At 50.6% G+C, this 16,659-nt stretch overlaps 1 protein-coding gene across 1 annotated transcript in view; it reads right to left on the bottom strand.

Annotated features, from left to right (window-relative positions):
- Nucleotides 1-294: 294 nt before the first annotated feature.
- Nucleotides 295-16,659, bottom strand: part of LOC121364941 (transmembrane protein 132D-like) — a 186,620-nt gene continuing 170,255 nt past the window's right edge. The window contains exons 6-9 of the mRNA XM_041488710.1: nucleotides 7,224-7,429; nucleotides 5,962-6,235; nucleotides 4,307-4,498; nucleotides 295-1,546 (exon numbers count right to left, since the gene is read on the bottom strand). Of these exons, the coding sequence (XP_041344644.1) occupies nucleotides 371-1,546; nucleotides 4,307-4,498; nucleotides 5,962-6,235; nucleotides 7,224-7,429 (1,848 nt within the window). The 3' untranslated portion in view covers nucleotides 295-370. The remainder of the gene's footprint in view (nucleotides 1,547-4,306; nucleotides 4,499-5,961; nucleotides 6,236-7,223; nucleotides 7,430-16,659) is intronic.

Genomic DNA, 16,659 nt, shown 5'->3' on the forward strand with positions numbered 1-16,659 from the left:
AGAGCTGTGTGAGCTTTGTAATATCCAAACTGCACTGGAGTTTGTTATATTTATTGATTTCCTGGGAAAGCACAGAGAATGAGACCGTATTATTTTTCTAAGTTTTTTTTCATGTTATCGTGTATCAAAAAACCACACACATCTCTCACTTCCATCTCTGAGCACAGAGAAGACTTGAATTTTAACAGCTGTCCAGGATCTCTGCTCTCCCAGCTGCTTTTGGGTGGCTTCTTGGGGCTACATTGAGTTATTATCCACCAGCTGATTCTTGTTAGAATACATTTTGCCCCACTACCCAAAATTAAAGGCAGAAGGTGAGTGAAAAACAAACAAACGAACAAACCAAACCAAAAAAGTCTTTTGTGTCTCGTTACGCATTTTCGTGTAACCTCTCCATGTAGTTCTTAAGCTCTTTGCACTCGCCCAGGTCCATATCCTGGCAGACCCATTTAATGTCATCCTCATTACTCATCAAGATTGAGTTGACAGTTGGACAGCCATCGTCAGAGGAGATGGTGGTGAAGGTGGTGAATTTAACCCGTTTCCTCTTGGAGGTAGGAGAAGTGGTTGGTTCACTTTTCTGTTCCTTCCCTTCGCTGAATGTGGACTCAGGAGACCTGAAGGACTGTCCATTGATATTTTTGGTGGCAGTTGTGTTGAGGAGGTATTTGCTCTCCTCGTAGTCCACTCCTCTGTCGATGGCTGTGATTCGTTCATCCTGCTGGGATGAGAAGTTGATGTGATTCTCCAGGAGCTCTGTCCTGTTGCTCAGCCCAACCCAGTCGTGAGAGTGGCTCATGCCCTCCTGCTCTTCAAAGGGAGCCTGCTTGTTTCTGTACTTCAAAGCAAAGGTGACGCAGTTGATGAGGAACACCAGGATGGCCAGGCAGAAGACGCCCAGCAGGGCGTACATGCCGATCTCCAGGTCGCTGAGGCCCCGGGCTGCCTGCACCAGGTCGCTGTCCTGCGCGTCCCCGCCGTCCCTGGGCACATCCACCTGCGCGGGGAAGCTGGTGAAGTCCACGGGCAGGTTCTGGCTGGCATCGTCCAGGAGGCTCTCTCTGTCCTCCTTCCTGCTCAGAACAGACCTGTGGGTGGTGGTGGCCCTGCCCTGCTCGTGGCCCATGGAGGAGCTGTAGTAGTGCCCATCCCCTCCCCCTCTCTCCGGCCAGGTGCTTTTTTGGCGCCGGTCACTGGCGTGGTTTTCCAGGTGGACACCAGCACCCCTGTGCTTGCTGTCGCTGACGTTGGGGTTGGCATCACTCTGCCCAAACTTGACCTTAATGCTGCCGCTGCCAACAGCCAGGATGCTCTTCCTTTTGGACTTCTGGCACGACTCACTGATCACCATCTCCACCTTCACCAGGGTGCCCTGGCCCTCGGTCTCAGCAGCAATCACAGGCCACTTGAATTTGGGGTCATGGTGGATGGAGACCACCTTCTCATCCAGAGAGGTGGCTGACAAGGAGAAGTCTTTGGAGTCATAAATATCCAGGGGCATGACAGATCCATCACTGAACTGGATCCAGCAGCTGATGGCTGCTTCCTGTAATATATAAAACAAATACAGACCCACTCAGAGTGATCACTGAGGGAAGTGTGCTCTGTTCTGGGCTGTTGCCTCCTCCTCACAAGATCCACACACCAGTAGTGATCAGAAAAGAAATAAATAGGGAGAGCAGTGAAATTAATATCTTGCCAAGGCGTGAAGAGAAATATTGGTCTAAAACACTCGTTGATAATAAGATTGGTTTCCACAAAGGTGCTTAAAGGAGCTGTATCCCCTGGGCTCTGCAGAATCTACTTCAGCACCATAATAAATTGCATGTCAGGAAGCATTACCAGTGACTGAGATCATTTACTGTTGTATATTTACATTAAAAAACCCCAACATTATTTCTAAACTGCTTAAAATACAAAGTCTCCTCTTATTACACAAAGCACATGTTAAAGATAGCTAATACAGCAAACAGGTCCACACATGACTCCATACCTTCACTCCTTGATTCCTGGCTCTCAAATTAAATTAGCAGATTGTATAAGCAGAGGAAACCAATCAGTTGCTTCTTTAGGAAACAGCCAGGATAATTTTTACGCTTGTTAGCAATTAAAAGCAAGACAATAATAAAGTTTAATCTCGTGTCACAGCAATGCAGATTGTGTACTCCAGTGTGCATGGAGGCTTTCACTGAATGCCAATGAATCCGACCTGGGTGCTAAGAACATGCCTCATGCTGCAGCTTTCCTGGGATCCTTGACTTGGCTTCTAACTTGAAACATTTAAAAGTATTTTTAAATTTCAGAAAACATGTGCTCACCCATTTCTGAAAATCAGGTCCTATAAGGACTCTCAAATGGCTATTGAAAATTGCTATGCCACCTGAAAAACATCTTTGTATTCATACATTGATCATTTACAGATAAAATTCAGGCTGCTCTCCTGGAATCTCATTCCTGCTTCTGATGGTCTGAGTTGCCCTGGTTGGGATATCTGCACTGGAGAATCCCCAGCAGACAGACCTGGCTCCATCAGTGCATTCTCTGCTGTCTGAAATGAGCTTTTGTGTGGTCAGAGTTGGGATCACCTTGCTCTGAGAGTCTGACAGACAGACAGACAGACACCCAACCAACAAATCAACTTGAGAAAACCGTGAATATAAAAGTCCTGTTTCTTTAAAAAAGCAGTTTTTCATACAGACAGTATTTACATTCTAACTCCACATATATACAGAGAATAAACACATTATCCCTTAAATTGCTCATAGCACAAAGTCATTCACCTGTTCAGAGCATGGAGAATAAGCTCCCAGTCTTTTGGGATTGTAGGGTGTGCAATCTACTGGCCTGATTCCGAAATCCTCAGAGCCACAAAGCTCCCCCTGCTTCAATGGGAGATTTGCTTCTGTCTCTATTTCAGGCCAGAGCCCTAAGACTTTGCTGACACTGTCATAAATCCCAGCTTTGTGTTTATTAATCTTTGGCTGTTTCTTGAAGGCTGCATAGAATTTATGTCATCAACTCTCATCCTCCCACTGTGCTGCTTAAACCTGCATAATCATGTAATAATTTTGCATTGCTTTGCCTATAGGGACTGTGCTCTGAAAATCCTGTCCTGAGCAGTGGAGGGACTCAGCTGCCTTTCAAAGCAGAGGCAGCCCTGCCAGACTGGGGGGCACACAGTTTCCTCTCTGGTTTATGTGGATCCCTGTCCAGACTCCATTTCTGGGCACTGAAATGCCCGAGCTGGGCACCCAGTGGGGCTGACTGGCACAACCCTGCCCTGGGCTGGTCTGAGGGCACTTTGTCCAGCCCCCCGTGCCATGGATGAGCTCACTGGCCTTCCCTCAATGCCTGGCATCGACTCCTCGACTCCTGGAACTCTACACAGGAGCCTGATTTTCATCACCCTATAAAGACAGCAGCTCTGCATTATTTCTCATCCTGCATCCCAAGGATCAGACCCCATGATGAATTAAAGCACCTCAGCATTGGCCAAACTTCAAATGTGCATGCCAGTTACCTTTAAAGCTCAGAACATGCTTAGGTGTTAAGAGCCCAGTGTATCCTTGATGAAAGTCCCAGACTGATGGATTTGGTTTGGAAAAAAAGTTTACATTTCAAATGTGTACAGAAGCACAAGGACAAATACCAAGCAGGGAGCGATGAGGACATGGCAGAGTCCAAAAGCCCTTGGTAACTGTTGGTTCCCTAATAAAGGAACTAAGAGTAATAAGGGGGAAAAAATGGTTTATGAAATCATGAATCAGGAAATGAGTCAGTGATGCTGATTCATATTCTAGTAATGAATCAGAATAAAGGGATGCTCCCTGGCTTCTTAAAGTGTCACAGGAAGTGACTAAAGGAAGAAGAGTTTGGCACAACACGAGGCACTTTCTCATGGAGAGGTGGAATTAAAGGGATGATTTGGATACCTGTGGTGGGAAGTTGAACATGGCAGGATTCCTGGGATCTAGAGGGTGCTGGATGGGACAGAAAAGGCACATGTGTGTGTGTGTGTGTGTGCAAGGGCACTGCTGGTGCTCAGCTCTGACACATCACTGCCTGTTATCTATGGATCAGCCATGACAGGAGGGGTGTTTGCTGCCAGGGGCTGTTAAAACACAGTGCCCTTTTTGTGAGATCTTTGTTTTGCTGTCTAGGACCCTTGGTGGCCTTCAGGAAAGTCCCATGAACAGAATGTTTCATTAGCACACTGTCAGTAAAAACCTGCTCAATTCCAGCAGCTGGACATGCCAGAGGCAGTGCCTGAGAGCAGCTCCTTCACACAGCCCAGCTGGGCACATACCTGCTTTGGGGACTGGAGCAGCTCCTGTGCTACTGCCGTAGCAAAGATGGCCCTGTTGCTCCCCGGGCTGAGCTGCAGAGAGAGGGACAGTCCTGTCACCAGCTGCACTCCCAGGTCAGTTATTGTCACCTTCTCGTCCAGGACTGTCACTGTCTTCTCAGCCAAGATGGCATCTGAAAGGGGGGACAGGATCTGCAAAGAAAAACTGAAGTTACCAACAGCCATTTTGTACAGCACCACGTTAAAAATCTGCACTGAACTCATGTAACACAGATAAGGGATGTTTATGGCAATGGGAGCAATTTCTCACAGCAGACACTATTCAAATATGATTAGAAAGGGCTACTCACATTTTGTAACTCTTCTGCAATAACAGGGGCCTTATAACACCTTTTACCAGTGCAAATGGAATCAGCTGTGCCACTGCACTCTGCAATGTGCCAACATCTGCCTCAGATGTGGTAACTGTCTGTAAATGCAATAACCACATCTGCCTCACATGGAGTAACTAGCTGTAAATGTAATCTTCATGTGAAATTGAAGTATTTGATTAATCCTCATGTTCTGAGGTAGCATAAGTATAATGAGGTCTGTAGATTTATATAAAATCCACTGAATAAATGGTATTTATTTCTGTCCTGTGGAAAGGAGGGGTAATGTATTGCTACAACAACCTCTCATGGTACTGAATGCAAAATTGACAGAGAGAATTTGTTTTGGTTAAGAAAATACACACAGAGGTCAGTGCAGTGATACATGACATCCACGATGCTCATTAGCAAGCGAGTTGAATTTAATGATCCATACAGGGTACAGAGCATTTTTGAAGCAGTTTATAGGAGGTATTCTTTAAATATAACTTGCTCTCAGCTTTTTACCCTTGGATTTTTCTTTCCACAGTTTTACGTGCATTGGTTGGAGCACTGTAAGTTCCAGAGCTTTAGAAAGGCCTTCAGAAAATCTCTGCAGATTTTGCAGAAAGTCAAAAATCTCAAATCTCATTTCTCATTTCTCCAGCCTTGACAACCTCATTATCGACAGGTGTGCTGGTTGTTTTCTGCTTTGACAGTTTGGGAGGATAAGCATGTTTGGAGAGAGATTTTTTTCCCTGTCCTAGTGTTTGTTAGCACGTATTCTACTTCACTATCACTGAAATAATCTCTCTCCCCATCTCCTTGTCCTTTTCTTTTAAATTAATTTCTAATTATTAATATTCCAGTCTCACTTCCTTAACCCCCACTGGTTAATTTTCCCTTTACCCTTTGCTCTGTCAGTGCAGGCTGGGAGAAGACTGAGCTGTTCCAGCAGCTGCATGCCTTGTGATAACCCAAATCCTGGCTCCAGGTTCACAAGCAGCCTTAGGCAAAAATAATCAGAAAAAGCCTCCCAATATACAAGTTGGATTAAATTAAATGAAACTGTGATCTGCTACACTTTGGGGCACCAGATAAGGAGAGAAAACCATCTCTGCCATGCCTTCTAGTTCTTGCTCCAATTCTGTTCCATTCAGGAGTGCATGGCTCCAGTTTTTGTCATTAATGCTGGATCGCCCACGGCCCGGGAGGGGAACTGGGGGAACAGAACAGATCAGTGATCTCCCTAATGCTGGATCACCAGGAGAGTTGGAGGAACAGAACAGATCAGTGATCTCCTACCTGAATTGTGGTCATGCCCAGCTCCAGCCCAACCAGCACCTGCCCATCGTGCAGCCGGGCGATCCTGGGCTCCTCCACCTGCATGAAGTCCCTGACCAGGTGGGTGATGTCCAGCTGCCAGTCCGAGCCCAGCAGGAAGCTGAGCTGGGCCCCGGGCTCGGGGGGCTCGGCCACAAACTGTGTCAGCACCCTGACCATGGCGTGCTGGTACTGCAGGGTGCAGCCCCTGCCCCGCCGCTCGTCCTCGTCCTCGTCATCGCTGTCCCTGGCTGGCCTGTGGACAGCAATGGGGACAGGGTCAGCTGTGCTGGGGAGCTGCTGCTGGCCTCAGCCCGCAGCCTGCTCCGGGACCAGCTGCTTCCTTCAGCTTCTCCTGCTTTTACCCTGTTTCCTGTATTCATGACTCAAAACCAGCACTTGAGACCATCAACTGCCCTCCCAGCTTTGCCACCATGCCATCCTTCCCAAGCTTCTTCCATTGTTTTCCACGTCAAGTCCTTGTTTTCAGGACCTTCACACTTCTTTCCTTTCTGGATCTTCCCATAAACATCTTTGTGTTGCCATGGAAATCTCTGCATCTACACACACATCCCTCTCTCTACAGTACGATTTGAAAACACATCTCCACCAAAATGTCTTTGCTCTGGTGCTAACAGAAACCTGTAATAAATACAGGTTCATTTATGGCTTCATTTGCAGTTGGGAATACCAAGGACCTCCTTTATCAACTTTTTCCTCTTGTTCTTACTACCACTGACAAGAGATGCAGACAGCTCTGACCTGCTTCATCCATCCTCTGTCCTGTGGGCACTGACAGTGCCTGCGAGCTCTGTGTCCTGACTGTGGGGCACTCAGCAGTGCCACTGCACCCCACAGGGGTGTGAAACAGCTCTGTGCTAATTGTGACCACTGACAGTGGACCTGGGAGCTGCCAGGACCTGTGAACAGGCTGGAGACCGACCAGCCCTGCCAGAGCTGGCTCTTGCTGGTGTCTCCTTGCTGCCTAACCTGACCAATTGGCTCTTCCCGTCTCAGTCATTAGTGCTACAAAAGGAAATTGATTTCCATTCCAGGTTCATGCTACCTGCAGCTTCCATTTCCCTTAAAAGTCCAGTGCAGGAGCCTATTGAATAAATGTCTGATGACCTTCAAATTTACAGCAGAATTGCATTAAGGCCAAATGAGCATGTTCAGATCCACTGGCCCTGACAGGTCCCTGGCAAGTGCACAGCCCAGAATGAACATCCTCTAACGAAACCTACCTCTTATTAGAGATGATGGGGACTCTCCACCCCTTGATCTGATTTAGTTCTGTGTCAGAGACCTCTATCTGCAGCGGGAGACGAGGAATCCACACTGTCATTTCTAAAGGGGCACTCAGATGCTGGTAAGTGAAATTAACTACGACGTTCACTTTGCCTTTCATTTCCTTCCCGTTGACAAAGACATAGTCACATCTGTCAGAAACCTGAAAATAAAAAGGAGAAGGAAAAAAAATTAATGAGTCTCTTTACTAATTATAAAGTTCACCACATGCTGGGTAAGTGAGTGGGAGGAAGAGAAGGGATCTAGGTTTAAACTAGCTCCAGGTTCAGAGGACAACATGGAATAACAAGAAAGGTGCCTGGTGTGCCCTTAACAGCCTGTGTAATTCAGCACCATTTTAAGAGGCAGGATTTTCCTGCTCTAAACAGTTCTAGTATCATCTAAGATAAGGGCACAGCCTGTTTTTGGTCCTTAATTCCCATTCCAGCAGTAGGATAGACCTTGGATTGTGGCAGGGAGAGAAGGCTCCTCTCCTCTGCCCCCAGCTCAGACCCCCCAGTCCTCCTGCTCTCCTCTCCCCTGAGAGCCCACAGAGCCTGCCTCAGCTGGGGAGGAGCAGGTGAGTGCTGCAGACACAACTGGGAGGGACAGAGTCCTGTCACAGGCAGCAGGGAATGAATGGGGGGCTCACGACCAAAACTCCTCCCAGGGAAGGGCTCAGGGCTGGCAGGGCACAGCTTCAGCCCTGCTGCCAGCCTGGCAGAGCCCTGGAACAGGAGCCAGCCCTGATGTCCCTTCATTTATCAGCTGCAGCTCTGGACATCAATATTGCAGAGAGTTAGTAAATCTCACTCAAGCAATTTAGCAGCTACTGCAAGGATCTAGGTGAGCTGACAGGACCTGTTCATTACAGTTAGTTAAAATATATGAGTAAATGTACACGTCAAATAATTTATTAACTACCACTTTACCGTGCTGATGATCTGAAGGAATGATCTATTAGAACCCTGAGCTCTTTTCACAATCCATTACCAGCCAGACCTTCTATTCCATTCCATCAATGCATTTAATACTTCTCACTCTGCAATGTATAGTCTCGTCCTTGTCTCTGAATTTAATGCCATTTTCTACTTTTCTATTTAAATGCTGAATGAATTTAAATCATATTTAAATATCACCAGCTTTTGTAGGATAATTGGCATTCCTAACATTATTATCTTTAGACAACAACAGCCCCTCACAGACAGATCCATGGCAAATGCATTTCCATCCTGCCTTGCCTGAGCCCAGGTGACACACCAAAAAAAGGTTATCATGGCTCTTGCGATGTCTCCCTTCCAAGCCACGTCTGTTTTAAGGTCAAACTCTTGAGCTGCTGTTTGTTTACAGGCAGATTGATGGGGTTTGTGTCTCAGGTGAGCCTGTTTTACACCAGCTCCTAACAGCTGCTGTCAGGATGCAGCCCCAGCGTGCTGCTCAGAGCTCAGAGCAGGCAGCTGGGCACAGACAGGTCCCAGGGCACTGGTGTCACTGGTGTCACATCCCCTCCCTCCAGTGCTGACCCCAGCTGCCTGAGCTGAGGGAGAGAGCCTTGGCAAAGGCCTGGGAGCAGCAGCAGGGCAGACACGCTGTCACAGGGCTGTTCAGGGCCAGAAGCAGCCCAGCTGCAGTGTCTGCTGGCCTGTGCAACAGGCAGCAGGTGAGAAGAGCTGCAGGCAGTGCTGCACATCTGCTCCCTCTCCCAACTGCTGCCTGCTGGCTCTGTGCTTGTCCCCGTTGTGTTTTTGTGTTCTAAGCGCTGTTCTCACACCAGCCAAGGCTCCCATGTGCTAACGAGCTCTGGCTGCTGCATCCTGCCTCCCGTCCCTCCCCGGAGACACCAGTGAGAAGGGAGCAGCAGAGGCTCCAAGTGCTGACTTCCCCCGGGAGGGAAGAGCCCAGGACGAAGGCAGGGTGGCCCCAGGGGCACCGAGGAGCCGCTGGCCCTGGGCTCCTGAGCTCTGCAGGGGAATGCCAGGGCTTTCCTGGCTGGCTAACAGCTCTGTGACCTCCCTGCCACCTCTGCTTCCTCACACAGGCCAGTCTTAGCTAATTAACGCAAGGCAATTAAGCGTGATAGCCCTGGGACTGCAGCCCTGAGGCACTTAAGGACTGGAACACTTCCCAGAGCCTGAGGGCAGCCCAGAGATCAGAGCTGAGCTTCTGAACTGCCGTGGGAGCTGCTGGGTCCTGCATGTCCCCTGGGTGCCCTGCATGTCCCCTGGGTGTGCCCTGGCCCTGGGGGCTGTCCCACAGCTGGCCCTGGGGGCTGTGCCCTGGCTGTGCCCCAGGGTCTCTCCCATGGCTTCCCCAGCTGGTGCTGATGGGAAGAGCCCAGAGAAGCTCTGGCTGCCATGGCCCCTCCTGAGCCCACCTTTCCCTTTCCAGCCTGGCACAGATCCCAGACCCTCAGCCTGGATCCCAGCTCCTTTCCTTTCATAAACTCACCCAAGTGGGCATGGAGTGCCCCCAGGCCTGCCCTGCCCCTGGCCTCAGCACAGGGCTGAGCGCCAAACCAGGCCAGAACACACCAGGGCAGCCCTGCAGTGCCAGGAGTGCCCCGGCAGCTCTGCCCTGGCCCAGATCAGCTCTGGGGGCACAGCAGGGGTGGCCTGCAGGTGCCCTGGTGCCAGGAGTGCCCCGGCAGCTCTGCCCTGGCCCAGATCAGCTCTGGGGGCACAGCAGGGCTCCAGCAGCCTGGGCACGCACAGCCATGCCAGAAAGGCACTGAGCACTTTGGAAACGCAGCAGAGCTACAAAGGCATGGGGGAAAGGTGGGTGATTTGTGGGGACAGCCCATCTGTTTCCTTCCCAAAATCCAGGGACTCCCCCATCTCTCACTTCCCCTCCTCCTGCCTTTGAGTTCTGATACCCCAGAGATGCCAGCTCCAGCTTTCAGGAAAGGTGACAGGGGCTCAAGAGAGAAAGAGCAGATTTTCTTTTCCTGCTAATGTACTGCTGGAATACATCCCTGTGTTGTGGCCACTGTGATTCAAGGACATTATAATGCCATTAAACCCTTCTGGTGCTGTGCTCCCTCGCTGAAGCTTTTCTAGGCTTTGTGTCACTGGAGCTTCTCACACACCTGCACCGAGCTGACTTCCATTAATTAAGGGAGACTGTACTTAGCGTTCACAAGATGCTCCAGAAATTCTCTCAGTACAGGGGGCTTTTATCTCTCAAGGGACTGAGCTTTGAATGGCTTTTGTGGGCACGAAGCGGGCAGGTTATAAAAGTGCTTTGGGCTTCTTTTGGCTCCTGCAGGTCCCCCTCTTTTTCTTCTACCAGTGAACAGCTAGGGCAGCTTCCTGTGAGTGACACAGATCTGATCTCCGGGGCAGAGGTGTGTCTGTCCCACACTGCCAGCCCAGCACAAGCTGCAGTGACACTGCCATATGGCCTGTCCCACACTGCCAGCCCAGCACAGAGCTGCAGTGACACTGCCATATGGCCTGTCCCACACTGCCAGCCCAGCACAGAGCTGCAGTGACACTGCCATATGGCCCGTGTCCAGAGCAGACACACACAGTGCTCCAGGTGCTCAGCACTGCTCTGAACTCAGGCCCAAAGCCAAGGGAAGAGCCTGCAGTGACCCTGCTGTCCCTGCAGTCCCTGCTGCAGACTGGCAGTGCCCAGCCCCAAGTGCAGCTGTGCCCTCTGGGTACCCAGAGTGAGCCCAGAGCCCAGCTGGCAGCGCTGCAGCTCTGCAGGGGATGCTGCAGTGCCCCTGCTGCCCTGACAAACACCACGAGGGCACTGCTGCCCCAAGGCACTGCTTTACATTTACCTGAAAAGCCTGTTTGTGCAGTTTGCAAAGGGAGCATCTCTGAAACTGCCCACCTCTGTACGCTCTTGGGGTGTGATCCCAAACACAGAAATTGGTTTCTATTAATTTCTCCTCTTTCAGTTCACATTATCTGTGGAATAAAACACTAAACTCTTGGAAGCCCTGCAGCAGGACTTCACCAGCCTGGGGAAAACGTGGGAAGCAGCAATAAGGCCCCCCACAAATCCCACAGTCCCTGTCACACCGACCTCCTGCATCCCGTTCTCCAGTGAGCATTGCTCCCATCCCTTTCCCAAAAGCATTTTACTGCTTTTCCCATTCCCACTGTGTGCAGGCTGGCTGTGGGAGATCTGAATTTGTGGCTGATATTCCTTTGGTCCCATAAACTCTGTGGCAGCTTTTGGCTGAACAGAATCCAAAGCTCTAATGGGAGGGAGGGAAAGGGGAATGTACATCATGAGTCCCAGAAGAGGAACCCAGAACTTCACTGCTAGCTCTCACAAATAACTGGAACAGTCTTTCCCCACCTCATTAGCATTATTAAATTCCCATGGGGTAACAGTAAAGCCCTCACAGGAGACTGCTTTCCTGCTACAGTAATTCTGTTGGAACTCTTATGAAGTCACAGCTAATAAGTCTTTGAAAATAAAATGTATCTTGAGCAGTTTAGGTCTGTGCATCTCAAGGGTGGCCGGTTGGGAAGGTAAACCTCTGGTATTTCCCCATAAAAATCTGTATTTGGGGATGACTCTGTCCCCATCCATGTTCCTGTAAATGATCCTTTCCCCTCGAGGGCTCTCTGTATACAACACACACTTCAAACACAGCCCTGCCACCGTGCCAGGCTCATGGGATCTCTTCTGATTTAGCACTGCACACATTTTCCTTGGTCTACCAGCACAAATGGGGATATTTAGTAACGTAAGTTATGATAATGAGCCCTGCCTAAATCACTGCTGTCAGGAGAAGAATGGGGGAGTCTCTGCTAACCATTAAAAATGAATGAGGAGGGAAATAAATAAGCAAGAGCAGCTCATTTGAGCCATAAAAGCCTTCAGAACACAAGCTGTGTACCAAGGTACAAAGGGATGAGGCCATTATTAGCTCCATAAGTCACTTCTAAACGACTCGGGGGAGGCGGAGTCACCTTTACTGAGCCGCGCTTAACCTGGCGCTGAGCGGGACCGCCCGGGGACGGCTGAGCCCGGCCTAAGGCAGCTGGGCAGGGCTCAGGAGCTCCGGGGATGGCTGAGCCGGCCTAAGGCGGCTGGGCAGGGATCAGGAACCCAGGCACGGCTGAGCCCGGCCTAAGGCAGCAGGGCAGGGATCAGGAGCTTCGGGAACGGCTGAGCCCGGCCTAAGGCAGCAGGGCAGGGATCAGGAACCTGGGGATGGCTGAGCCCGGCCTAAGGCGGCAGGGCAGGGATCAGGAACCCGGGACGGCTGAGCCCGGCCTAAGGCAGCAGGGCAGGGATCAGGAACCCGGGGATGGCTGAGCCCGGCCTAAGGCGGCAGGGCAGGGATCAGGAACCCGGGGACGGATCAGGAACCCGGGGATGGCTGAGCCCGGCCTAGGGCTGCAGGGCAGGGATCAGGAACCCGGGGACGGCTGAGCCCGGCCTAAGGCAGCAGGGCAGGGATCAGGAACCCGGGGATGGCTGAGCCCAGCCTAAGGCAGCAGGGCAGGGATCAGGAACCCGGGGATGGCTGAGCCCGGCCTAAAGCTGCAGGGCAGGGATCAGGAACCCAGGGACGGCTGAGCCCGGCCTAAGGCAGCAGGGCAGGGATCAGGAGCTCCGGGGATGGCTGAGCTCGGCCTAAAGCTGCAGGGCAGGGAGCAGGAACCCAGGGACGGCTGAGCCCGGCCTAAGGCGGCTGGGCAGGGATCAGGAGCTCCGGGGATGGCTGAGCTCGGCCTAAAGCTGCAGGGCAGGAGCTCCGGGGAGGCTGCAGGGCTCAGCCCTGAGCCCCGACACCTCCCCAGAAGGGACCTGTCCCACCTGCCTTCCTGAGCAAGGATGCAGCAAAAGGATGCAGCAGCAGCAGGGTCAAACCCCAAGGATGGGAGGAGATCTCCATCCCAGAGGATGCAGCAGCAGCAGGGTCAAACCCCAGGGATGGGAGATCTCCATCCCAGAGGATGCAGCAGCAGCAGGGTCAAACCCCAGGGATGGGAGATCTCCATCCCAGAGGATGCAGCAGCAGCAGGGTCAAACCCCAGGGATGGGAGATCTCCATCCCAGAGGATGCAGCAGCAGCAGGTGCAAACCCCAAGGATAAGGAGGAGATCTCCATCCCAGGGGATGCAGCAGTAGCAGGGTCAAACCCCAAGGATGGGAGGAGATCTCCATCCCAGAGGATGCAGCAGCAGCAGGGGTGGGACCTTGGTGATGTCCCTCCCAGCCCAAACCATCCCATGGTCCTGTGAAATGAGAGCTGTGTCCCCAAGGCTTCCCAGCTCCTCATCCTCCCCAGCTGGCTCTGTGGCCTGGCCTGTCTCAGAGGAGCTGTCAGGTGACACATCCCAGCTCTGCAGACTGGGACAAACCAGAGGTGCTCTGAATTTGGGACATCCACACCTTTAACATCAGCACATTCTGCTGAGTTTTTCCTATTGCAGCACGGCACCACAAAATCCTGCATCCACAGCTGCAGCTGCCTGTTCTACCCAGAGCCAAACAGCTCCCCCAGTTTCTAAGGGTCTTGTTTGCTGCCAGCCTTTCCACAGTGACATGATGCCAGCCCACCTAGCACTGCTATAAATGGGTATTAGCAGAGCCCTGTGTGCAGGAAAAATGATTTTTACTGCACTAATCCACCTGAAGCATCTCGTAGAGCATATTGATTAAGAGAAGTCTGATGCCAATTAATTTCTAAGAAATATTTTGGTTTGCTCTGCAGCATTGTGGCAAACATCAGTACGTTATCCTCAGCCCAATATACCCGAGTGAAACACGCAATGGGACATTTGAAAGGACTTACAATTCTGGGCAAGCATCCAGCTGGAGCTGCAAGTGCAATAGCTCCTTTGTGGTCTGACACAACGTCTGCTGTGTTGGTGTTACCAACTGAAAAATCCCCTCATTAACAGCCTCCCCTCAGGAATCACCTTTTGCTTTTTAAAATCCAGACTTGGCAGATAAAACTTCAGTGAGTTTTTCCTTTCCATGCTCCTTTTGCCCCTGTTTCCACTACTAGGAACAGTCAGTTCCTCTGTGCAGTGGATTTGCAGATTTTCTACATTTTCCGGGGTGGCAGTGAGAGCAGAGCAGCTTCTGCCCAGCCCATTTTTAAGTCTCTGCACACTGTGTCCTCAGCTGTGGTTTATTTCTGTCCAGGGGTTGCCTTTAAGAGCTTGTCCCCCCTAAAGCACTGAGCTCAGAGCAGCCAGGGCCACCTGAGGTGTCCCTGGTGCTGTGTCCCCTCTCCCCTGGCACTGGCAGTCGAGCTGCCTCGAGGATGAATGCTGCACTTCAGCAGGGCTTGCAAGACACCTACATTTGCTTTCATTTTTGGGTCACGAAATTCAGTTTCATTTCAATTTCAAATGATTAAAATTATGTAAAAATACCACAACATCAAGGAAAAAGTTATTTTAAAATGAAAAAATCAAAACATTTCATTTTGGAAATGTCAAAACAAGTTGTTTCCTTGACACAACAAGAACCTGGTAGCATCATTTTCTTCTTTTTTTCTTCTGTCAGAGATGAAATTCCAAGGAAATTAGCATCATTTCATGAAGCTGCTTTACAGGAGTACTAATTCTGACTGAATAAACCCTGCCAAATTTCCCCCAATAAGCCTTAATGAACTGGGGCCACAAATCAAAACAAAATCATCACGATGAAACCTGCTCAATTAAAATCCAATCTCGTGGAATCCGTGGTACCTTTGGCACAGTGAATGTGCTATTCCCACGTGCAGGAAGGGACACCAAGGCACAGAACCCCTTTGCACAAGCCTGGCATTAATTCCTGCTCCCTCACACACTTACTAGCCAGCTGTAATTTATTGAGATCAATACTCTGAAGGATCCTGAAGTGTTAAACTCCCTCTGAACTCCAGGGGAGTTTGGTGCTTAAACCTCCCTGAGAATCCAGCCTTTAATCTCCTTTGATGGATCTGTAAAACCAGGCTCCTATCCCCTTGTTCTACAGGGATTCTCAAAGCCTGATCTGTCAGAAACAAGGAAGAGCTCAGGTGCTGGAGTTCCCCATCTGCATCTTTCTGCTGATAACATTTCTGGGCAGTTTTTCGGGCCAGCCCTTCAGCTCCCACCTGCAGCAGCAGCTCCTGGGGCAGGGGCAGCTCTGGGGGTGCAGCTCTGTCCAGGGCACACACAGAGAACTCAATGTCTGCCCCTGGCACTCAGGGACAGGGGTGGCAGCAGAGCCTGAGCCAGCCTGGCACTGCCTCAGGAGCTGCCAGGAACCTGCTGGCCCCAGCCTACCTCGTGCTTTAGGTTCTAGGAGCCACAATTGGTTTATTTTTTCTCTTAGAAAAAAATAAGATCCTCCTTTAAAGGGTTTTCATAACTTTACGGAAAATTGCTTCAAACCAAATAAAATATAAAAATTCTTTTGCATCAACTGATGAAAAAAGAAATTACCACCCTTGTTGTAGTTTTATGCATGACTGCTATTAAACTTTGGTCCAACAAACCAACAGCTGTTGGATTTCTTTGTAAAGAAAAAGAAATAGAGACACTGGCTTAAAATGCTTTTTCTTGAAGGCTGTAAGGGAAATGTGAATTCTTCCAGACCATTCTGGACTCCTAAATTAGTTAGAAAAAAGCACTGGGCTGATATATTCTCTGCCTCCTTGGATTCACTCATCTTTCATCTCCATCACTGCATTGCAGACTAGAAGCATCGCTATTTTTTTGACAACATTCTCATTTTTCCAGCTTCCAAGAAATCTCTAGACAGGGACTGTCAGTTCTGATTATGCAGCTCGTGCTGCAGCAACAGGTGGTTACCACAGGCTGAGGAAGAACGTTTCACCTTCTGCAGAGGGATGGCAGAGCTCCTGGCGGGGCTGCACACGAGGCCAGGCACGAGGGGTGAAGGCAGGCACGGGGACACGAAGGGCTGGTGATGGTGGCCCCGTGCCAAGCCTTGCCAACACACCTGCAGGGGCACCCGGGCTGGCTGTGGCACAGGGATGAGAGATCTGTGGGATTTGCAGCACACAGAGCCAGCCGAGCTCCCAAGCTCAGAGCTGGGAGCTGTGGAGCTGCGCCCTCGTCCTTCAGCTGCACATCTCCCTGCAGCCAGCACAGCATGGGCAGCCTGGGCACCTCTGTGCCACGGGCCATGGCACGACACACAGCACGGGCAGGCACGGCCCCAGCCCTGCACCGAACCGGGCTGGGGGCTCCAGGGTCCAGTCTCTAGGAGAGCCAGTTCCACCCAGCAGGGTGATGTCCCTTTGACTCGGGAAAGCTTTGATCCAACCCCAAACAGCCTCCAACAGGAACAGTCCTGAGATCTGAACATCTGTCCGAACACTAATGGGTCATTCATCAGTTTTAATTAGGGACAGCACTGAGGACTGATGTGACCAGAGCTTCACAGACTTCAAGGGGATGAGAGTTGTACAGGAGA

This window comes from Pyrgilauda ruficollis, unplaced genomic scaffold, assembly GCF_017590135.1.
Source record: "Pyrgilauda ruficollis isolate IOZ18807 unplaced genomic scaffold, ASM1759013v1 scaffold9, whole genome shotgun sequence".
Lineage (NCBI taxonomy): Eukaryota > Metazoa > Chordata > Aves > Passeriformes > Passeridae > Pyrgilauda > Pyrgilauda ruficollis.